This window comes from Phyllopteryx taeniolatus, chromosome 2, assembly GCF_024500385.1.
Source record: "Phyllopteryx taeniolatus isolate TA_2022b chromosome 2, UOR_Ptae_1.2, whole genome shotgun sequence".
Classification (NCBI taxonomy): domain Eukaryota; kingdom Metazoa; phylum Chordata; class Actinopteri; order Syngnathiformes; family Syngnathidae; genus Phyllopteryx; species Phyllopteryx taeniolatus.
In genome coordinates this window covers 35,075,525-35,099,535 of record NC_084503.1, presented here as the reverse complement: position 1 = coordinate 35,099,535, position 24,011 = coordinate 35,075,525, and the positions used below count along the sequence as shown (strand labels likewise).

The following is a 24,011-nucleotide window of genomic DNA, read 5'->3' as shown; positions in this document are numbered from 1 at the left end:
TGTGTGTGTGTGTGTGTGTGTGTGTCACGGAGAAGGACACATGTATATATATGTGTGTGTGTGTGTGTGTGTTTTCAGTATACAACAAAAACAAAGGAATTGACCTTGCTGTTTCAATACTTTTCGAGGGGACTCCCTCTCTCTCTCTATTTTTTTTTACCCCCCAAAAATATTTTGTCTACTTTCATCGTAATTGGGAATTTAAGAGCAGGACATTCAGGTTAGAATTCTAAAACTTAACCACACAAAAAAAAGGCAGACAAGTTTACACTCACCTCACTTTGCTGATTTAAGTTCCCTCCAAAAAAAGTAATGTCACATCTAGAATGTGGATTCATGGGGAGGGGGGGAATAAAATCTTCACAAGGGCAAAACAACCTAACAGCATGGAATGCAATATTGGAGACAAAATAAATTATATAAAAAAATATATACATATGAAAACCAGTTTCCACTGATATATATTTAGATATATCGGCCCAATCCTGGCACTTTGACATTTGCATCTTTTACACAAATCACACTCTTAATTAAAAAAAAGACATACTGATATATTTCTTATAAGTACAGTTTAGTTTAAAAAACAACAACAACAACATTGTTCAGTGACTAAGACATCAACAAATTACCATTCCGTACCACTACAGAACATGTTTAGAAAAGTACAAAAATACTTTTTCAAGACAAATCCAAAAATACGAGCAGATTTACTGTAGCTGTGATTGACATACTTGTTGCAGTCAGAGGCATTATTACAAGGTAAGTACGGTGAAAATTTTATTTACATAAAGAAACTTTTGTTAATGAACAGGACAAAAACTTGACACTAAATTTCAAAAGATCATTAGCACCATCACAGAATTCAAGAAACATTTAAATAAGACTGCACAACAAAATAAAATGATTTGAAATCTACGAGCCTGACCTTTGCTTTTTAACAACTAGATTAAAAAAAATAAAATAAAAAAAAAAAAAAAGCACCATTTATTCAGCCAAAACAGCTTTATCCCTTACACGTTTTGGTCCAGAAAGATACACTGTTAAAGAGTCAGATGGAGTTTATAAATTGTGTAACATTGCTAACAAACATCCATCCATTTTCTTTACCGCTTATCCTCACTAGGGTCGCGGGCTGCTGGAGCCTATCCTAGCCATCTCCGGGCGGGAGGCGGGGTACTCCCTGAACCGGTCGCCAGCCAATCACAGGGCACATAGAAACAAACAACCATTCGCACTCACATTCACACCTAAGGGCAATTTAGAGTCTCCAATCAACCTAACACGCATGTTTTTGGGATGTGGGAGGAAACTGGAGTGCCCGGAGAAAACTCACCCAGGCATGGGGATAACATGCAAACACTAGTACTATAATGCCATAAATGGTGACACCAAAAAAAAAAAAAATATTTTTTAAATAAAAAGGGAGTGGGGGGTGGAAAAAAAAAGTCTACAAAGATTGATATCATGGGAATCTAACAATATTAAACAGTGTATTATCTTGTTTTCATGTCATCGTTGTCTTGCTAAGAAGTTAGCGCTTCCCTGTTTCTTAGCAGGTGTGGATGCTTATGATGGGCATAATAATGAATTAATGTGGAATTGTTCATTGATCTTGAAGCAATTTTGGAAAAATGGAGTGCAGTACTTGGCTGCAAACAACGGTTTCAAGTTCAATTAGTTTGTGGCCTGAAGAACAATATGACCAAGTTTAGCTACTTCCAGACATACCTCCACTACCTCACAACTCCAGCGAGCATTGTAGTGTCCAAGATGACAGTGGAATTCTGAACAGATTATCCCATCCCATTAATTAAAAAAATAATAATAATAATTAAAAGATCACATTTTCTATCTCTAATGGATACTGAAAGTCTGGAAATATACGTCTCCCTCTTGGTTAGTAGTGTACAGTAAGACACTAACCTGACTTTTGTGTGGTCATCTTTGCATTTACAGGTACAGAGGCTGAAACAAGTATTTAGCACGTCACATTTTTTCTCACTAAATATACTTCCAAAGGTGCTATTGACCTGAAAATCTCACTAGATTTTGGGAACAACCCAAGTAATCCATACATACAAAAAGTAGAACAAATAAGATCAGAAATGAAGTTGTGTATAAATATGTGAAATGACACAGAGAAAAAGTATTGAATACATGAAGAAAGGGTGGTGCAAAAAGGCATGGAAAGCCAAGACAACACCTCAAATCTACCAATCATCAAACAGCAATCCAGCCCCTTGTCAGTGCAAATGAATATCAGCTGGTTCAGTCCTAAATTATGGCCTACAAAAAGGTCTCACTGCCAAGGTGTGAGTCAAGACACATCTCATGACGGGTAAGAACAGAGAGCTGTCTCAAGACCATCGCAAACTAATTGTTGCAAAACATAACGATGGCATTGGTTAAAGCCGCATATCTAAGCTTCTGAACGTTCCAGTGAGCAGAGTTGGGGCCATAATACAAAAGTGGAAAGCCAATCATACCACCATAAATTACCTCGATCAGGTGCTCCTCACAAGACTTCTGACAGAGGAGTGCAAAGAATAATCAGAAGAGTTGTCCAAGAGCCAAGGACCACCTGGGCTTCAAAAAGACCTGGAATTAGCAGGTACTGTTGTCACAAAGAAAACAGTGAGTAATGTACTCCGCCGTCATAGCCTGTATGCACGCTCGCCACGCAAGACCCCATTGCTGAAAAAACGCATGTTAAAGCTTGTTTAAAGTTTGCTGAGCAACATTTGGACAAGCCAGTTAAATACTGGGAGAATATAGTCTGGTCGGATCAGAGCAAAATTGAACTGTTTGGATGCCATAAAGCACACCACTTTTGGAGGAAAAATGGCACTGCACATCACCCTAAAAACACCGTACCAACAGTGAATTTCTGAGGTGGGAACATGATGGTGTGGGGCTGCTTTTCATAAAATGGTACTGGTAAACTTCACGTTATTGAAGGAAGGATGAATGGGCAAATGTACAGAGACATTCTTGACAAAAATCTGCTGCCATCTATAAGGATGATGAAAATGAAACGAGGGTGGACATTTCAGCAGGATTATGATCCAAAACATACTGCCAAGGAAACTATCAATTGGTTCCAAAAAAAAAAATAAAGCTGCTAGAATGGTCCAGCCCATCACCTGACTTGAATCCAATTGAAAATCTACGGAAAGAACTGAAAGTCAAGGTCCATAAAAGCAGCCCACGGAACCTTCAAGATTTGAAGACTGCTTGTGTGGAGGAATGGCCTAAAATCACACCAGACCAATGCATGCGACTAGTTTCTCCAAACAGGAGGCGTCTTGAAGTTGTCATTGCAAACAAAAGGCTTTTGTACAACAGTATTAAATAAATATCAGTTGTCGTGGTCAATACTTTTTCCGTGACATTTCACATTACTACACACAACTTAATTTCTGAGTTTATTTGTTCTACTTTCTTGCATTCATGACAATAAAAGGTGATTCTTCTTCTTTGTCTGTATGGATTACTTGGGTTGTTCCCAACATCTGGTGAAATTTTCATGTCAATAGCACCTTTGGAAATATATTTAATGGGAAAAATGGTGACGTGTTAAATACTTATTTCAGCCGCTGCATATTACTTGCCTATTGGTAACAGCTTGTCAAAAGTTGGTCACTAGATTTAGTTGGGGTGCTTAAATTGAAATTGCAGATCCCCAAACAGCACTTGCGATTAAATATCATCATTCAGTCTAGCTCAGGGGTCACCAATACTGTGTCCACGGGCACAAGATAGCCCCCAAGGACCACATGAGTAACCCACAGGCTTGTTCTAAACATAGCTCACCAGTGAGGGGACATTGTGATTTCCTAGGAATGTGGTATAATTGATCAGTTGAAAATGTAAACACTTGTAGAGATTATAGTTGTTGATCTGACTGTTGTTGTACCCACTGTTCTCTCGTCCCTTTTGACTTGATCTTAAGTGTTGCCCCACTAAGTCGCTTTCAGTTTCAAAAAGGTTGGCGACCCCTGGTTGTGGTCTTTTGGAGTTCACTGAAGTCACTTTTGCACTGACTTGGGTTTCTTTGGCGTTTTCGCTCCACCTTTCTTCTTGGGTGTGCTGAAATCTTTATCACACACCTCACACAGCCAAAGACCTGTACCATCACAAATAATTACTTAATGCAATACAAAGCAAATAAACAGCTAAGTTCTGAGAGAGACAATGACCTGTGGGGATGGAGCCCATGCCAACACAGAAGGTGTGGAAGCCTCGGTCACACTTGTCGCAGAACATCATCTCGTCCTCATGGTGGGGCTGCTGGCACACGGTGCACGTTTTACACTCCATGCACTGCCAGCGGTATGTCCGGATCATGCACACCAGTTCCTCGCTCATGTCCAAACAGGACGGGTGTCCTACGTTTAGTGAAACAACACACAGATGAGACACACACACACATGCATGAGGCCATTGACAGAAATGCACAGAGCACACTCTAAAAGGGAACACTTCAAAGACTCAACTGTTTTAAGGTCTTATAATTGGGAAATGAATCTACTAACATCTAATTTTCAGGCAGCTTAAACCAGTGATTACCAACCACTGTGCCGGGCATGTTAGTTATTATTTATTTAGTACAAATAGTATGTCTTTGTTTATCTAACCTAAGCCAGCCACGCCAAGTGACAGGAAAAAAAATGAAATGCTCTTACACTAGATGGCAGAAGGCACCTGTGTATTCATCTGGTACCTGTCACGCAACAGAATAATAAGCTTGCTTAACAAGCCCAGATTTCACTCAAAGTAAAAATGTGATTAAATTGAGACACGATCATCATTATTTCAGTATACAGTATATGCTTTTTGTGTCAGTTTTGTTTGGTGGTGTGTTGTGAGATTTTTATCTTGTAAAATAAAACAGAAATCAGTAACTTAAACTATTGCTTAGTAACATTGAATAGGCGATTGGCATCGTAGCACTCAGGGTTTGTCCCTCAATGACACCTTAAACAGTAACTGGACAACGTTACATATGAACTAATTATGTGTAACTTGTCTTCAATTAATATTCTTGAGAATGACATGCATTACCTGAACTTTGCACATTTCTCAAACGGTTAAACAAGAACTTTTAAATATTAACAATAGCATGAAATTAAATTGAAAAAAAGATACAATTCATGATCTTTGGAAGCAACATCAAAAGCCATACTTGTGAGAAACGCGTGGTTAGAGACAAGTACGACAATAAATATATATCACTGGACTGCTTCTGGGATGTTCTCATGTTCTAATATATAGCACAGTGGAAATAAAAAGCCTACACTCCCCCGCTCAAATGCCAGGTTTTTGTGAAAGAAAAAATGAGACCAAGACTGACTGAACTTTATTTGGGGTTGATTAGAGGCACTTTAAATGTTGGCACGTGTGTGCTGACTCCCATTTAACATCAGTTTGAATGTGATTGGCTAATTCTGAAAACAGTCACATATCAGTTATAAGAGGGTGCCCAATTGAGATGAAAAGGTTGCAGGTTAATGGTGGAAAAAGTTTTGAAATGTATTGGTCTTTTTCTTTTTACATTAAACTTGGCATTTGAACAGGGGTGTGTATACTTTTTATATCCACTGTAAGTTCTTTCCATTTTCTAATGTGCTTATCTTCATTAGATTAATCACTGTTTGAAGCCGATCAGCCTTAGGGTTGCCGAAATGTTTGTACTTACAACCCAAACTGAAATTTGGTCACTCCTCAGGACATCAATGCCACACATTGCCCTAACACCAACATGCATTGTGCATAAACTAATAATAAAGAATACAGAATACAATAATTTACCAAACTACACAAACAATCATAATTTTTAAGAAATTATGTTATGAGTCACATTAATTAAATAAATAATAACAATTTAATATGTAAATAGGCAACTGGCGACAACCAAATATGGGTCAGGGCCATTGGTTTGGGAAACCCTGTTGTACTTAGTGGGAAAGTTGCTTCATTACAGTTTCATCAACCATTCAACGGATATGTCTTGAATACACAAACTTGCATGACCCCTTGTCTGCACACACAAATAGGACTCTAAATCCCAAAATTTAAGTTAAATTCAATACGTAAAAGAGAAGAGTCTGGAAAAAAAAAAGTGTGTGCGAGTTTGTATACTTACCGCTGTTATCACACTGGGAGCAGTGAATGAGCGCCTCAGGTTTGCCTCTCTTGTTGGCCTCTTTACCCTTCTGGCAAATGCCACATATAGCATTGGGAATGACCTTAGGCTGCAAGGCAGAACAATGCTATAAACACCAGTCAGCACAGCATACTCAAGTCATGTTCAATGCACAGTACAGCCCAGTTGGTAAGTGTTGAGAAAAGGCCAATGAATTAAAAATAAATACATTTAAAACCTTAATTGTATAAGATGACTGTAGAGCATTGTATAAGATGACTGTAGAGCAGTCATTTAACAATTTTTTTCTAAAATATATTGTAACAAATGTGCAACATACTAATAGACTAAAATATAGCACAGTTGAAAAATGGTGTCTGGCTGACCCCATTACAAGCTCCAAAGATCAATTCTCACTTTGATGTCTGATTTCAAGAAGTCCTCAATTTTGTTACAAACACATTGTTTCCCATGTTGGAGAAAATCAGAGCTCATTTCTTAAAACCGGAATCTATCACCAATATACTGCAGAATACAGCTATTAATGTGACTGCAACTTGACATGAATTATGTAGTTTTGCACACCTACCTACCATTATTCCTCTTGAGATAATTCATTTTAATTTTATAATTTAAGAAACACTGGAATGAGAAGAAACATTAATAGCACCTGGAATGCAAGTACAGGGAATTACTCCATTTAATATCAGCTTTGTATCATGACTTGAATTTATTGATAGGCTGCATTGTGAAAATATCACATTATTCAAAACAGTCAAAAACCATTGCATATACTTCACTATCGACTGGAGCCAGACCAGAACTAAGTGGCGTTAACCAGCCTGCAACAATCACTGTGATATACAAAATCTGGGGATACGGAAATATTTCTAAATGAATAATAACTATATAAATGTATATATACATAACTCAGAAGAAGGTGCACGTTACTTTGGAGTTACAAAAGTAAAGCGTCACTTTTTGAAAGACCTTTTTTAAATAAATATTTTGAGTTACTCTAGGTCCTTTTTGTATTCATTTAAAATAGTACATGGACACACAAATTGTAGCTGCATGTCACATAAATAAACTAAGAAAAACGTGCAAAAACATTTCCTCATACTGTAAGAGCTAACTGTTAACACACTAAAACACTAGGAAAAGAACCATGTCCGCACTGCAGAGCCAGACTGGACACAAAAATGGTTAGTTAAAGGGTAAATTAAAGACAACTGAAAACAACAAATTTTAGTCCAAATATAATGTCTTAATTTGATTATAATGGTGCCTTGAGATACAAGTAAAATTCCTTCCGTGACCATCCTCGTAACGCAAAACACTTGTATCTGAAATCATATTTCCCAATTGAAATGAATGGAAATGCCATTAATCCGTTCCAGCTTCCCTCCTAAAAAGAAGAAAGAAATTGTTTCAGTTTTTTAATAAGGAAAAATAGCACTCTAAAATACTGTATTTTATAAAAACAGAACAACAACAGTTTGTACATATTACTTCTACCAATATTACTACTATAGGTGACTGAGTAAGGTGCTGTCATATTAGTCATTTTTCTTAGAGGATGAGGAACATTTATACCTGTGAATATTGTTATATCTGTCTACATGTGTTGCTCCACCGTTTGTGTTCAACTATCTCCTGCTTCCAAAAACGCGACAATCGATGCTAACCGTTAGCATGCCAATTGCGTTTTGCATTGTTTCTTAATATTAAGCTATAAGTGGACTTTCCTAAGGCAAAGCTATGTGCTTTTATATACGCAACATTCTCTTTGTTGTATGCTTGGGTTTGACAGTAAACTTCAACTAGGAGTGGCAATAAACAGCTTGAAGCCTCTATTTTGATGAATGGTTCACTACATGGCAAACAGCTGAGTTGAGTTGAATTCACTGCCACTGTACAGCGCCCATATCTCAAGTTTGTGCTCGCAAATCAAAGCAAAGAATCAGCCGAATGACAGCTCGTATTATGAAAAGCTCGTAAGTCAAGTCACTCCTATCTCAAGGCACCATGTTCGATTAAAAGCTTTTATTTGGAGTAATTATCAAATATGTGATGTTAAAGACCAGGGGTGGGGAACCTTTTTCCTATTAAGGGCAATTTCGTTTTGATAAAGCGCTTTAATAAAGGCCATACTAAATATGTAACGGATAAAAATATGATGCAACGGTTGAATAATTTTACATTATTTATATTATGAGCACTTGTTGGTTAATGTTTTTGGTCTACTTCTTTTGGAGGTTCTATTTGTTTTTAAAACTGCATGCCAGGTCACATCAAATGCTCTTGTGGGCTGCATTGTGTACGGTAGGTTCCCTGCCCCTGATATGGAGAGACAAGCTAATGTTTTGGTGTCCAGCATTTGAGCTCAGTGTGAACAAGGTTAGCATGTTGTCGCTCCACTGATGCACTTATGTTGTAGAACAGCGCGCTCTGATATTTACCCACAGACCAACAGTACACCACGTTAATACATAGCATATATCTTTAACACCAACAAACACAATAAACATTTGTGTTGCAATCTTCAGTTATACATGGTGAAAATGCTCTCTACTTTTAACATTGACTACTTTTTAAAGCAACCACAAAATGAATGTCTGTTGTCTTTATCAAAAATGAAAATGTAGCAGCCAAAGGATCATATTACTTGTCTTGCAAATATCTTTTTTTCTTTTTTTGACAAGCGAGGTGAGAAACTGAAGACATTCAAAAAGGAAAATTAATTTGTTCTTGCTGGAAAAAGTAAAAAAAAGTGCAATGCAAAACAAACTGAGCTGTTCCTTTCTTATTGTTCTTATTGCTCACAGTCTGGTTGAAGGAGAAAAAAAGAACGATGTAGTAGTCCTAAAAAGAAAAAGTGAAAACAGGAGTCTCAGTGGGAGTGTGTGGGCAAATGTGTGTGCTGGTCCCTGCTGAGACAAACTGTAGAAGCCGGAGAACAAAGTGAAGAAAGCTAAGGGAGGGGATGTCGGGATGTATGGAGTAAGGAGGCGGTCGTAGTAGTAGAAAAGGGAGGAGGAGCAGGAGGAGGGGTAGAAAAGTGCTGCTGCTGCTGTTGAAGAAGAGTTCAGGTGGTTTTGTCCTCTACCTTGTACCCGGGGGTGACTTTGTGGGAGTGGCGGTGGCTGCCATCTTTGCCCAGCGTGGACATCCTGTCTTTGGGCTTGGACTTGTGGGCTCCTCCCTCCTGACTTTCACCGTCTGATGTGTTGCCTGAAGAGCTGTCCTACAGAGACAGAGTGACGTGAGATGACCACAAAGTTATGTAGGTTCAATAAAGGCTGGCATAAAATAAAATATCGTAAGCCTAATAGCATTCTTGCCATTTTTAACTTACTGTCATCATAACACCACCAAAAAGTTTTAAATATTTTTTTTCTTTAGCTTATGTAAAAATAACAACTTCCTCTTGGGAAACTGTGCGTTTTGTCAAACACAATAAACATGATACTTAATTAACATCAAATTCCATGGCTCGGCCAGCCCATAAGTAAATGTGAGTGTAACGCTGCACCCCTCTAGCTCTCTCATACTTTTGTCTCGACCCTGGCAAAATATTTGCAACTTGGAAGCACATACCTCAGGTCAAAAGTTTCAAACATGAATAAATCAGTGCGTTTTCAACATTTAAATGGGGACCATGTATTTAGCAATACTCAGCGCAATTGACTCCTTTTGCGCCATATGCAAAACAATGTGAAAATTAGTCTTAGTGGTGATTAAATTCGCTTGTTGCATTTTCGAAAAAAAATTGCAAGAAGGGTCGAGAGAAGTCTCTAAATATAGTGACCAAATCGTTAAGTTGGCACCACTGACTCTACTCCTCTGTGTTCGCAGCCACGTTGCTAGTGTAAGCAATGCACACCAGCTCGGATGCACTTTGAACTACGGAAGTCCCTAAAAAGTGTTTTATTAAAAATTAAAAATAATACATAAAAATGTCCTGACAAATGAACTAAAATTCATCGATAATTTTGACTGATTGCCTAGCCCAAGGCACAGTTTACAATGGCCACTTCCTACTCCCTCATCCACAACAGACTGGATTTGGTTGTGTGTCAAGACGGGAGTCGGCACTGTTGTGCCCCTCCAAATGCCTTACAGAGGAGTTCTTGTTCTTTTTATCATCCTCTGCATCATCCGAGTCAGGTTCTGAGTCCAGCGCAGGGAGTTCTGGATCCAGCGGAGGCTCAAACAGGGCTGTGTTCAAAGGCAGGTAACGCAGCTCATTGGGAGAGTACCTGTTAGGCACAATACAGTTATGACTCAGAGCACAACAATACATATAATGAAGTCAAACCTCAAAAGTAGAACACAATCTCAAGACTGCATCAGATTGTGTTCTACTTTTTCATCTCCAACTTGTGCAGATTTTGAAACAATTAATTACAGGGTCAAACTGTCACCATCTTAAATTTCTCTAGTCTCACAAAATTATGCTGTGGTGTGTGACTTCAGTGCGTGAAAATGTTGGTTGAATTCCAAATTATATGACCACATGGGAATTCAATTTTAAGGGTTGGAGCAAAATAAACATTGCCACACATGGAGTTAGTTAATGTTAATTCATGTTTCTATAAGAGTAATCTACCTTTTGTAGTAGTCTTGGAACTGCCCTGGTATAAGAGCAACTGGGTAGGGCCCCGTCCTGGTCAGTTCTGGGGCAAGCACCTTGAACCTGCCCTGGGGCACTTGGATAACCTGAGAAACAAAATAAAGTCAAGAATGAGGTTTTACACCAAAAATGATCGCATTCATAGCACAAACCCAAATGTTGGAGGTCTTTAATTATTACAAGTGAGGAAAAAAAAGTTACATTTTGTGTACAATAAAATTAGTAATGATGTTGTGGACTGGGAAAGTAATTAATGGGAAACACTGGCAATCAATAACAGTGGGATTGTAGGTTTCTTTATGCAGGACGTCATCCTATGGATTTTAGCTATCAGGTGTATATTTCTCAAGTAGGGCTGGGGAATTTATATTAAAAAAATAAAATTTAAAAAAAAAGAATAACTTAGCTAAGTCGACTTCAAAAATATCCATCCATCCATTTTCTGAGCCGCTGGTTGAAGAAAAAATTGTCGTTCAGCTCCCCCCGCCCGGGAGCAAAAAAAAAAAAAAAGAAGAAGAAGTTCCACCCGGAACCATGTTTGCGCTGGCGGAACCCATGTTTCACACAGACATTTATTGCAGACAGCTAGCTGCAGTGTTGGGTTAGTGAAAACCTTTGCCAAAAATGACAGTGGAGCCTCTACAAGTGATTTTTAAGCCACTGTTTGATGTGTAATGTACATATAACATGATGTATGAGTGAGCTGAATGTAGTTAGCGTTTTTTTTTTTTTTTCCCTAAAATGGTAATCGCTAGCGTGCTAATGCTAATCACAATTGCTAACCGTTTAGCATTTAGCATTTTGTCGTCTCAAATTCTGTATAGCAAATTTATACCATACACTCATTACCAACATATGCAGTTTAAGGAGAGAAGTCAATCCCTCATAAATGAGAATTGAATGCATGTTAGCAGTTTAAAAAAATAATAATAATAATTGAAAAAAAAATGCTACAAAGCCTTAACAATATTTATGAGTTAGATAAACCATTGTGTGCCATCATTATTTGGGCTAATGCAAAATTTTAAAACATAGACTTACATGTGTCTGGAGGTCAAAATAGGCCCTCCTCTCTTCCATTCGCTCCCTATTGAAGTTACTGTTGAACTCGGCCGCCTTTTTGGCCGCCTTCTTAATGTACTCTGGAACCTTGCTGGCCTCCACCTTCTGAGGGTTCTGCTGCTGCATTTGCTTTAACACAACAGTAGACGTGCACAGTAAACATATGACTATTGTGAAATACATAACATTTTCATTTGAATTTATGTACTTACAGAGTACTCTTTAGCTATCCTCTGTCGCTCTCTCTCCTGAAGAATGACCGAGTACTCTAAATGCTTGGCAGGATACTCTTTTATCATCAGGTCTATGACCTCATCACTCCGCAGAGCTGTTAGACCTGGAAACAAAACAGATCACATTTACTTTGACCACATCACCCTCACACCGTCATTCATTGACACCAATCCCAATGTCGGTCTGACTATGTTAGAAAGGGGATGCTTCCTACCCAGAGTGCACTGTGTCTCAGTGATCACGTTCTGTTCACGTAGGTAGAGCTTCTCTTTGTGTGATAGGTCCCTTCTTTCCATATCTAGAGTAGTAGAAAAATAAAATATGACACACCTACTACTCTTTGCTTGTAAAAGCTATACAAATGTTTTCTCTTCTCACTTTAATTAGTTTTCCATTCAATTATCCACAACGTTTTATTTTTTTTGTCCAAAAACAGAGACTCCAGTTCATACCCGGGTACTTCCTCTTGAAGGATGTGACTCCCAGATACTCGCTGACCTGCTCTTGCAGCATGTAATACTCTCCCGTGTCATCTGCTGGCCACTTGTATTCGGTCAAGTTCTCTGCTGGGAAATATGTTGGCCTGGAATAGGTGTGTGGGAGAAACAGCATTCTTAAAACGTATCCATATTTAGCCGAGATAGATAATTTCTAAAAACTATTAGCAGACCCACCCAAGGTCTTGACTGGAGGTGTCACAACTTCTTGAACTGTCCCCTGAACCCATTCGTCGCCTTTTTGGAGGCTGGCTTCCATCATTGGACTCATCTCCTGTTATGTCCTCCTAAAGACAATTTTAATTAGAAAAAAATGAAGCATAGGCTTTAGCAGTGAATCATAACCACGATGCCACTGGAAATGACCCAATGTCTCTTAATTGTTATGGCCAAAAAGTTCAACCTAGATTTTAAAAAATATGTAAAAAAAAAAAATAATAAATTCATAATTTAAAAAAAAAAAAAAAAAAACACACACACTTGAAATCACTCAAAATGCAAGTGGAAAAATATGTGGTACAATTAAGCTTTTTTTTTTTTTTTTTAATAATCCCAAGAGCATTTTAAAAGGGGTGTGCAGACTTTTTATAGCCATTGTATGTGAGCTAGGCATTTCAAGGATGACTACCAAGCAAACTAAAAAAAAAGAATGACAAAAGAGTTTATCAGGTTTGTCTTCAAGTAAACAATCCCAGATTTCACACAAGAGTATAATTTTGTGTAAACTGAAATGAGATCATTATTATTTCAGTAGATATACTTTTTGTGACTTTGGTGGTGTTCCATCAAATTTTTGTAACGTAATACATGTGCCTTTGAGATGAGTTTGGGTGCGACCCAATTGGTCTTGGACTGGAAAAAAATAAAAATAAAAAACAAGGATAATCACAACTGGTAACAAATATATTTTATCAAACGTCTCAACTCTGTAATGCAGTATAATGTAATATATGTAGTGGTTCAAATTTAATAATGGGGAGGTTATGAATTGACTTATTACTAAACAGAACAGACAGCTTAGTAAATCAGTGGACATACTAAGACTTGAACAACTTCAGTAACTTATAATAACATCTATATTGTTACAGGTACGTATCACTGCATCAACGGCAGAAAAAACACAGTTTGTGTGGAAAAGTGATCGACTCTAATCACCCACTGACTCTAATCACCCACAGACGCTAATAACAAAATTGACATATTGTAGTCCATTAAGTACAAAATATTGACATTAGCCAACATGGCACAATCACGTGGAGATAAAAACAAAGGCATACTACGAGCAGATTCTATTCGTCAACAGTGGCAGCCAAAACGGTGCTAATTAGCTTTTAGCGTAGCATGGGAAGAAGCAGACCTCCCGAAACAATTATATTAGTAATTCCCCTTTTCTCAGCAGGACCGCCACTACCTTTAGGGATTGTGCTCCGGGCGTAGCGGGGTTGCTGTCGCACGGTGGTCTCGGGGGGAGCACGGCAGCCATGTTTCGCTAATTTGAGATTGCTGCTGGGCTAGCTGGAAGCTAGCAAAACTAGCCGCGTTATGTCTTCGTTCTCTATGCTTTTTTTGGGCGGTTCATGTATGATCGCCGAACCATACTGCCACCTGGTGACCCGGAGTTCGGCAATATAATAATGTATAGTATAGTATAGTATAGTATAGTATAGTATAGTATAGTATAGTATAGTATAACCTTAGTAACACAGTGGTTCACCTGAAGTACAACCTAAAAAAATACTTAGCGCTCCAAATACCACCATCGTGATCAACAACAAAATACTGTAAAATGGGAAGTAAAATAAAAAAGACAGATTTTAGGTTTTATACCTAAAAAGATATTTAATATTATTGTAAGCCATTGCAACAGTATGCACAGTTTAAACATAATCACTGTGTGAATGTAAGAAAAACAGGGGGAAAAAATATGCTTAGATAATGATTTTATTAAAATGTATTGCACATACAGTAAGTTAAATCAAATTCTTACCTAAATAAAACTAGATGAAAAAGTTTTTAAATATTTAATGCAATTGTATTGTAGCAAAACATTAAATACACATAGCACTTAGGGCCGCGTATTCCCAAACATGAGAAATATTATGTAATGTAGTCTTAGGGCCACATTGGATTTTTAAACAGTTAACGTGTGTGTTTGTGTGTGTGTGTGTGCGTGTGTGTGTGTGAAATGCGTAAAATATATATATATTTTTAAACTTGAAATAATAATGCATTTTCATTTTGTAAATGTATTATTTCAAAATCATATTATTATAATTAATTGACCAATTATTTAATAAAATAAAAGAAAATAATAAAAATAAAAATAGAACATGACTAAAAATCTGGAAAAGGTAAAATATATGAAATGTATTATTTTATTAATAACACAATAATTAATTATTATTAATCCTGTTATTATTCATTATAAAACTTTAATTATAATGAACTGGCGATTCTTTTAATAATAAAAGAATGTGTAAAAAAAATCCTTTTACAAAACCATTTTCTTTCACTATGTACAATAAATCAACTAAGCCAAATACAAAATTAATATAAATAATAAATACAGAATGTATATTATAATATATTTTTGTATTGATGTTATTATAATTATATTATTTTATATAATAGATAAATAATTGTTATTATTTACAATTATTAAATCCATTCTAATTAACCAGAGAAAATAGGACATTAATGCAACAAATATGACAGGACTCCAGGTTATGATCTGTTATTTTGAAGTAACACAACACGAACGGAAAGTCATGAAATTTACATACACGCTCGTATTTATATAATACACATGTATAACCTAGTCTTTTTAACAGAATAGTTGGACTCGCCATATTTTTAACTTTGGCTTTTGGATAAATTAATGTTTATTACGCAATATAATTTGTAGCTACGACCGAGACGATAAGCTTTTATTTTGAAATAACAAAACACGTACGGGAAGTCGGTGGGGAAACTCAGTTGCAATCCGCGGAAATCATCAACGGGACTATTTTCCTTCACTTAGCTTAGCTCTCCATCTGTCAAGCGCTATCCTCACTAAGAATTACAATAGCTGTTACAAAACGCCACACCGGCGATGTCGGAGTCTTACGGTAAGGTGTCCGTTTTGTCGAGTCGCCACAGTCGACGCCGTCATGTAGTCTCATAGATGGGAAAGGGGGCAGGTGTGTCGAAGGTGCAATTTTTTTTCTCATTGTAAATAATTAGCTGGCATGCTAACCGAGCTGCTGGCAAAAGGATGCTGGCCTGAAAGATACCATGACAACAAAAGTCACAGTTAAATACGTCATTATATTCATTGGTCTGAAGACTTCACGTATGGAGCCCATTTGTTTGGAAATGTCAGCCTATCCATGACTCCTGTCTTTATTTATAGACTACTGTGTCCTTTTTAAGATCATGGCTGTTAGCTTCCTGTACTCTTACTGCATTATTATTGTGTTTTAACTTGTGAATAATATCACCTAATGATGATGCATCATCATTTACAGATTACTGGATATGTCTGAAACTGTACTCTCGGCAGATGTAATTTAGTTAGCAATCATTAAAAGCAACATGTTGACTAAGTGGTCAGTACATCCGCCTCACAGTTCTGTGGTTCTGAGTTCGAGTATCGGCTCAGGTCTGTGTGGAGTTTTCATGTTCTCTTCCACATCCCAAAAACATGTTTGGTTAAGTGTCGGTTATGAATTTGAGTTTGAATGGTTGCTTGTCTTTAAATATGTGCCCTTCGATTGACTGGCAACCAGTCGGACTTCAGGGTATAATCTGCCTAACACTCGGAACCTTTCATAAAGTCACCAACAGTAATAAAAATAATTTATTGTGCGAAATTATAAAAGATTCGATCTTATATAAAAATATTTGCTATGCCTTATATTAACTACAACCCCAATTCCAATGAAGTTGGGACGTTATGTTAAACAAAAATAAAAACAGAATACAATGATTTGCAAATCATGTTCAACCTATATTTAATTGAATACACTACAAAGACAAGATATTTAACGTTCAAACTGATCAACTTTATTGTTTTTAGCAAATAATCATTAACTTAGAATTGTATGGCTGCAACACGTTCCAAAAAAGATGGGACAGGGTCATGTTTACCACTGTGTTACATCACCTTTTCTTTTAACAACATTCAATAAACGTTTGGGAACTGAGTACACTAATTGTTGAAGCTTTGTAGGTGGAATTCTTTCCCATTCTTCCTTGATGTACAGCTTCAGCTGTTCAACAGTCCGGGGTCTCCGTTGTCTTATTTTACGCTTCATAATGCGCCACACATTTTCAATGGGAGACAGGTCTGGACTGCAGGCAGGCCAGTCTAGTACCCGCACTCTTTTACTACGAAGCCACGCTGTTGTAACACGTGCAGAATGTGGTTTGCCATTGTCTTGCTGAAATAAGCAGGGGCGTCCATGAAAAAGACGTTGCTTGGATGGCAGCATATGTTTCCCCAAAACCTGTATGTACCTTTCAGCATTAATGGTGCCTTCACAAATGTGTAAGTTACCCATGCCATTGGCACTAACACAGCCTCATACCATCACAGATGCTGGCTTTTGAACTTTGCATCCATAACAGTCCGGATGGTTCTTTTTCTCTTTGGCCCTCTTTCTCTTGATTTGCAAATCATTGTGTTCTGTTTTTATTTATGTTTAACACAACGTCACAACTTCATTGGAATTGGGGTTGTACTATACCTCAAAAGCACTTGCTGTTGTGTTAAAAAAATGACCACAAACACGTGTAGTATTGTTTTTCTTTCTTTATGCTTTTAAAGATGCACTTTCTGCTGGATTTTAAGGATACTAGCATTAATAATAACTAAAATAAAATTCTTCTCAGATTTCCTGTTTAAATTCCTGGTGATTGGGAATGCTGGAACTGGCAAATCATGTTTGCTGCATCAGTTTATAGAGAAGAGATGTAAGTAGGAAAAAATTTTTTATTTGCCATATGTTGCTGTTACATTATTGTGATGTTGTTTGAAATAGCTGGAAAAAGCTAAATTAATCAGCAAAACATGAATATAATATTAAATATGAATCTTTTAAATGCAGTTACTCTTCTCTTTTGCTCTGAACCAAGCATAACACATACGTATGTATCATATTCATTTTATTGGTTTGATAATTTGTCATTTTGTATTTTCTTTTTTTTTTTCAGTTAAGGATGAATCAAATCATACCATTGGAGTAGAGTTTGGCTCTAAAATCATCAATGTGGTCAACAAAATTGTCAAACTGCAGATTTGGGACACAGCTGGACAAGAAAGGTTCAGGTAGGGCATTTTCCATTATTTTGGAACAAACCTACAGCACAGTGCTCTCATCTAGATTGAAGAGAGACAGACACAGCAAATTTATCCCCAATCCTCTTTGGGTTAGAAAACAATCAGGATTTGAAACACTATAATGCATATGTAATAGAAACAACTCATAGGACAATAATACGTTAAAGTATAACTTTGTTTTTAATGACACTGAATTAATTTTCATTGTTTTTAGTTCCATTGGGATGGTACTGCATTCTAAATGTTCATTGTGTGTTGAAGGTCAGTGACCAGAAGTTACTACAGAGGAGCAGCAGGGGCCCTGCTGGTCTATGACATCACCAGGTAAACAAGCATTTGTCTATCATTTAATTTAACTAATTCCAAGAGTGGCACACTGGACAAATGGTTAGCACATCTGCCTCACAGTTCTGAGGACCCGGGTTCAAATCCGGCCTTGCCCCGTGCCTGCGTGAGTTTTCTCCAGGTATCCTCCCACATCCCAAAAACATGCACGGTGGGTTAATTGAAGAGTCTAAATTGCCCGTATGTGTGAATGTGAGTGCGATTGGTTGTTTGTTTATATGTGCCCTGCGATTGGCTGGTGAACAGTTCAGGGTGTACCCCACCTCTCACCCAGAGTCAGCTGGGTTAGGCTCCAGCATACCGCGACCCTAGTGAGGATAAGTGGTACGGAAAATGGATGAATGGATAATTCAAAGACATCACAAGCTTTTTTTAGAGTATGATGTCTGCTCGCTGAGTTCATGTGTCACTCCCCCCTGCAGTCGTGAGACCTACAACGCTCTCACCACGTGGCTGAGTGATGCCCGAATGCTGGCCAGTCAGAACATCGTCATCATTCTGTGTGGAAACAAGAAGGATTTGGATGCTGATAGAGAGGTGACCTTCCTGGAGGCGTCACGCTTCGCTCAGGAGAACGGTAAATTGATGTGACAGAAGTAACTTTTGATTGTATATACATCTGCATGCACCTATTGCATTCAGCGGGAGAGTGCTACATCTTTCATGAAAACAATTTGTGTGTGTGTGTGTGTGTGTGTGTGTATCAGAGCTGATGTTCCTGGAGACCAGCGCTCTGACTGGGGAGAATGTTGAAGAGGCTTTTGTGCAGTGCGCGCGCAAAATTCTCAACAAGATAGAATCAGGTAGGAGCTCTCATCGTCATTTCCAGGCGCAAATACTGACGTTACTGCAGTGACCCTCCAATCACCCTCCTGTGACCATGTAATGACCCCCTCAATGACCTTACAGGAGCCATACAATGAACCGCCAGTGACCATACAGGGGCCCCACATGCAGTAATCCTGTCATGATGACCCTGCCAGCACAGATGGCAAAATTACTCACTCTGTACTCAAGTAGAAGTACAGATGCTTAAATTTTTTTTTTGTAAAATTAGAAGTGGCGGCTCGTTGGACGACTGGTTAGAGCGTCTGCCTCACAGTTCTGAGGACTGGGGTTCAATCCCCGGCCCCGCCTGTGTGGAGTTTGCATGTTCCCCCCGTGCCTGCGTGGGTTTTCTCCGGGCACTCCGGTTTCCTCCCACATCCCAAAAACATGCATGCAGGTTAATTGAAGACTCTAAATTGCCCGTAGGTGTGAATGTGAGTGCGAATGGTTGTTTGTTTCTATGTGCCCTGCGATTGGCTGGCAACCAGTTCAGGATGTACCCCGCCTCCTGCCCGATGATAGCTGGGATAGGGTCCGGCACTCCCGCGACCCTTGTGAGGATAAGCGGCTCAGAAAATGGATGGATGGATGGATGGAAATTAGAAGTCCTGATTCAACTTTTTTTTTTTTACTTTTACTAAAAAAATACAGACTTCGAAATGAATTTATGTATAAAAGTAAAATTAATTTTGACTGCCACGGTCATTTCCGAAGGCAAAAATCTGTAAATAATTGATGCTCCCCACCAAAAGGGGTTTGTGATTGCGTATAGTTTCCACAAGATGGTGGCAAAGCACTTAAAATGGAGAGGATCATAAAGCACCAATGCCATGCATCTGGCATGTACACAATCATGAACCCATGTTACATAACAACTATTCTGTAGTTATTATTTTTTTAACACAAACAGGCGTTTCATCAATAGTGTTAGCTAGCATACTAGCCTGAATAACATCATAGCACAAACTGATGTGACATTATACATCGGCTGCCTTGTGTGGTCGCACACTTCACACATGACAATTTCCGCCACTGCCCCCACATAACAGAGACACAGGAAAGTTCCTTGTTTATTCAGCATAACCACTGTGGCACACATTATTCAGCCAGTTGTTGACTACAGACACTTGAGCACACAGCGTACAAATGCAGTTGATTGACAGGTGAAGGGCTGTCTCAAGCGCCTTCAGCGGACGTGCCCACATGGTTTTGCAGCTCAAGGGCGGGAGGACCCTTTTCATGATTTCAGAGCCTTACTTTACATACATAGTGATTTCTTTATTCATTCAAATTAGGCAGGCTTTTAAAAAAATTACATTACAGACATTTTTGTGGCATTTTTGGTGCAACTTTAACTTTCATAGTAAAAAATACACCTTACCCGTATGCATTTTTTTAAATTTTCTTTCAGATTAGACCGGCAAGTTTTGAATCCCATGAGTTGGTGGTGTTTTGGCTGGCACAAGACTTGACATATTCGCCAAATATAGTTTTTCCCACTTTATGAGTCCTGAAGATATCAATCAATCAATCAATCAAAATCTCACCTGCGGTTGACTTTACCACTTTTTTACATCATTACATCACATTGTCTATGCAGTTTGAAAAAAAGTAACAAACTTATTTGGAAAAAACGAATGAGGCAAATAGGTGCATGTTTCAGAGAATAGTTTTAATTATGTTCTACAGAACAATTCACAAGTAGGTGACAATGGCAAATCGACGAGGGTTGACTGTACAGTATATCAGTTAATGATTCATGTGATCTTGATTTGCCGCCGAGGGGGACAACTGAAGTGCTTCTTGTTCTTATGTGCGGGAAGATCCATTGATTTCTTCTCTTTCTCTTTTCTTTAGGGGAGTTGGATCCAGAGAGGATGGGATCTGGCATCCAGTACGGGGATGCTGCACTGCGCCAGCTCCGTTCCCCCCGCCGCGCTCAGCCACAGGGCACCCAGGAGTGTGGCTGCTAGTAGTCTCACAGGTATTGTATTGCTCTACTTGTACTGTAAGCATGTACAGGGAGTCCTCAATTTACAACAAAGCTCCATTTAACATGAATTTGTAAGTCCGATCATAACTGTAGCCTGTCACCAACCTACACTAATGCAGTAGTAAAGTCATATTTGTTTGAAAAACACTTCTAAGCTTTGAATATACAACCCCAATTCCAATGAAGTTGGGTCACATCCCACAGGTAAACAGGCTAATTGGGAACAGGTGGGTGCCATGATTGGGAATAAAAGGCGCTTCCCTGAATTGCTCAGTCATTCACAAGCAAAGATGGGGTGAGCGTCACCTCTTTGTGAACAAGTGCGTGAGAAAATAGTCGAACAGTTTAAGGACAATGTTCCTCAACGTAAAATTGCAAGGAATTTAGGGATTTCATCATCTACGGTCCATAATATCATCAAAAGGTTCAGAGAATCTGGAGAAATCACTGCATGTAAGCGGCAAGGCCAAAAACCAACGTTGAATGCCCGTGACCTTCGATCCCTCAGGCGGCACTGCATCAAAAACCGACATCATTGTGTAAAGGATATCACCACATGGGCTCAGGAACACTTCAGAAAACCACTGTCAGTAAATACAGTTCGGCGCTACATCCGTAAGTGCAACTTGTAACTATGAAAAGCAAACGCCATTTATCAACAGCACACAGAAACGCCGCCCGCTTCTATGGGCCCGAGCTCATCTAAGATGGACTGATGCAAAGTGGAAGTGTTCTGTGATCCGACGAGTCCACATTTCAAATTGTTTTTGGAAATTGTGGATGTCGTGTCCTCCGGGCCAAAGAGGAAAAGAACCATCCGGACTGTTATGGACGCAAAGTTCAAAAGCCAGCATCTGTGATGGTATGAGGCTGTGTTAGTGCCAATGGCATGGGTAACTTACACATCTGTTTAGGCACCATTAATGCTGAAAGGTACATACAGGCTTTGGAGAAATATATGCTGCCATCCAAGCAACGTCTTTTTCATGGACGCCCCTGCTTATTTCAGCAAGACAATGCCAAACCACATTCTGCACGTGTTACAACAGCGTGGCTTCGTAGTAAAAGAGCGCGGCTACTAGACTGGCCTGCCTGTAGTCTAGACCTGTCTCCCATTGAAAATGTGTGGCGCATTATGAAGTCTAAAATACGACAACGGAGACCCCGGACTGTTGAACGGCTGAAGCTGTACATCAGAATGGGAAAGAATTCCACCTGCAAAACATCAATATTTAGTGTCATCAGTTCCCAAACGTTTGAGTGTTGTTAAAAGAAAAGGTGACGTAACACAGTAGCAAACATGACCCTGCCCCAGCTTTTTTGGAACGTGTTGCAGCCATAAAACTCTGTTAATGATTATTTGCTAAAAACAACAAGTTTATCAGTTTGAGCATTAAATATCTTGTCTTTGTAGTGTATTCAATTAAATATAGGTTGAACATGATTTGCAAATCATTGTATTCTGTTTTTATTTATGTTTAACACAACGTCCCAACTTCATTGGAATTGGGGTTGTAAGTTAAATCAAAAGATAACTGAGCCGCATGTTAACGTATTCTTACGCCACTGCACAAACTAATTTATTACACGCCGTCCATAACCTCATAAACTGAGGACCCACCTTGAAGTGGGAATATGTATTTGGTTCTTATGTGCTTGCTGTTTACAGTCATGCTCATTGTCTATGTGTTTGTGTGTTTCAGAGAAGTTACTGAAGACACCAACAGCCTGGTGGGACCTAAAACTCCTCTGGTGACTCCTTTACGCGGAACCTTTGTTTGCCATGGCTGAACCAGCCAGGAACCCAAGAAGCCTTCCCAGCCGGCCACTCCCATTAACAGAGCCCCTTGGTCACCGCACTGCGTCCATTTTGCAGCGAACCCTCTCTACGCCTCTTGCCCTTGAGGTAGAACAACTGGCATCTTTGTAACTGTGCCAGCTCACCTGTAATTGGCACATGACTCCTCTCTTGCTGTTTACATCTCACTCCCATTTCCACTGACCCATACACCTGCACCTCCCTTCGTGGAAGCATCTTCTACACTGTACAGTGAACCTGTATATAGAGCTTGACGCATGTTTTCCTAAACTATCAGATGATTTCATTATCAAGTTATTCATGCGTGCGTCATTGTCCCATGTATTGTTATCATCATATCAAGCTATGGTATACACAAGCAGTATGGATGGACAGCCGATTGTATATTTTGTAAATGGTTGGCATCGGGCGTAGATGCACTCACTAATGTACGAAAGATACTTCTTATCCTTCACTTTATCTAACTGATGTGTAGATTAAATACAGTACATTACTCAATCATTATTTAGCATAAGCAACATATCTGACACTGTAGCATGCTTCATCCATAGAATTTCAACTAAGATGTCCCTCACTTTCTGTGTTGCTTGATTACATGACACCTGACTTGACTGTTGCGTTGGGGTGGGGACAATCAAATGTATTTTTCATCAATTGTTTGCAAAATGGCTCACTGTCTGTTTGCCTGAGGTGTTTAAATTTGCCCCCAAAGGTATTTTTTGTTTTACTTTTCTTCTTAAGATTTAATTTGAATTTAGCCATGGCCTCTTATATTTTGATATACATGCTATTTGATTATCAGCATTTTTTGTACATTGTCCCTGTTATGGAAACTGTATAGCACACCAAGAAGAGAATTACAAATTAAGAGTATTATATAAATGTTGTCAATCTGATGGTGGCATTGTCTGCTCAATACCAGGTTTTCTTACATTTGTGTCATCGATTAATTTCCCGAATTTATATTTTATTCACGTTGCTTTTCTCTCATTAGGAATATCATGAATTTTTAATTTATTGTGTATGACAAAGCATATGTTTTTAAAATAAAAAAGTACAAATCTATCATTTACTTCCAAATTCTGTTTGTTGTTTTTCACTGTAAAAAACTATAACCTGGTGGGTACAC

At 38.5% G+C, this 24,011-nt stretch overlaps 2 protein-coding genes across 2 annotated transcripts; one reads left to right on the top strand and one right to left on the bottom strand.

Moving 5' to 3' along the window:
• Window positions 1-362: 362 nt before the first annotated feature.
• Window positions 363-14,157, bottom strand: phf10 (PHD finger protein 10). The gene is made up of 12 exons (XM_061765923.1): window positions 13,986-14,157; window positions 12,752-12,861; window positions 12,530-12,660; window positions 12,292-12,375; window positions 12,056-12,180; window positions 11,823-11,972; window positions 10,758-10,867; window positions 10,269-10,407; window positions 9,255-9,392; window positions 6,146-6,254; window positions 4,200-4,388; window positions 363-4,126 (listed from the first exon to the last, which is right to left on the bottom strand). The coding sequence occupies exons 1-12, from the start codon at window positions 14,055-14,057 to the stop codon at window positions 4,029-4,031; spliced, it is 1,455 nt and encodes a 484-aa protein (XP_061621907.1). The 5' UTR covers window positions 14,058-14,157; the 3' UTR covers window positions 363-4,028.
• A 1,375-nt stretch (window positions 14,158-15,532) lies between these two features.
• rab4a (RAB4a, member RAS oncogene family) lies at window positions 15,533-23,947 on the top strand. Its single transcript, XM_061765922.1, has 8 exons — window positions 15,533-15,684; window positions 17,450-17,530; window positions 17,771-17,885; window positions 18,159-18,221; window positions 18,665-18,819; window positions 18,950-19,045; window positions 20,928-21,054; window positions 22,767-23,947. The coding sequence occupies exons 1-7, from the start codon at window positions 15,669-15,671 to the stop codon at window positions 21,041-21,043; spliced, it is 642 nt and encodes a 213-aa protein (XP_061621906.1). The 5' UTR covers window positions 15,533-15,668; the 3' UTR covers window positions 21,044-21,054; window positions 22,767-23,947.
• Window positions 23,948-24,011: the final 64 nt, after the last annotated feature.

Bases quoted from the DNA above. Each gene is read 5' to 3' on its own strand.
- rab4a (XM_061765922.1), top strand. The intron at 18,820-18,949 runs GTAAATTGATGT...TGTGTGTATCAG, and splicing joins ACGCTTCGCTCAGGAGAACG to AGCTGATGTTCCTGGAGACC. The intron at 19,046-20,927 runs GTAGGAGCTCTC...TCTTTTCTTTAG, and splicing joins TCTCAACAAGATAGAATCAG to GGGAGTTGGATCCAGAGAGG.
- phf10 (XM_061765923.1), bottom strand. From the start codon at position 14,057: ATGGCTGCCGTGCTCCCCCCGAGACCACCGTGCGACAGCAACCCCGCT. The intron at 9,393-10,268 runs GTAAGGCATTTG...CTGTCTCTGTAG, and splicing joins AAAAGAACAAGAACTCCTCT to GACAGCTCTTCAGGCAACAC. The intron at 4,127-4,199 runs GTCATTGTCTCT...GTGATGGTACAG, and splicing joins CATGGGCTCCATCCCCACAG to GTCTTTGGCTGTGTGAGGTG.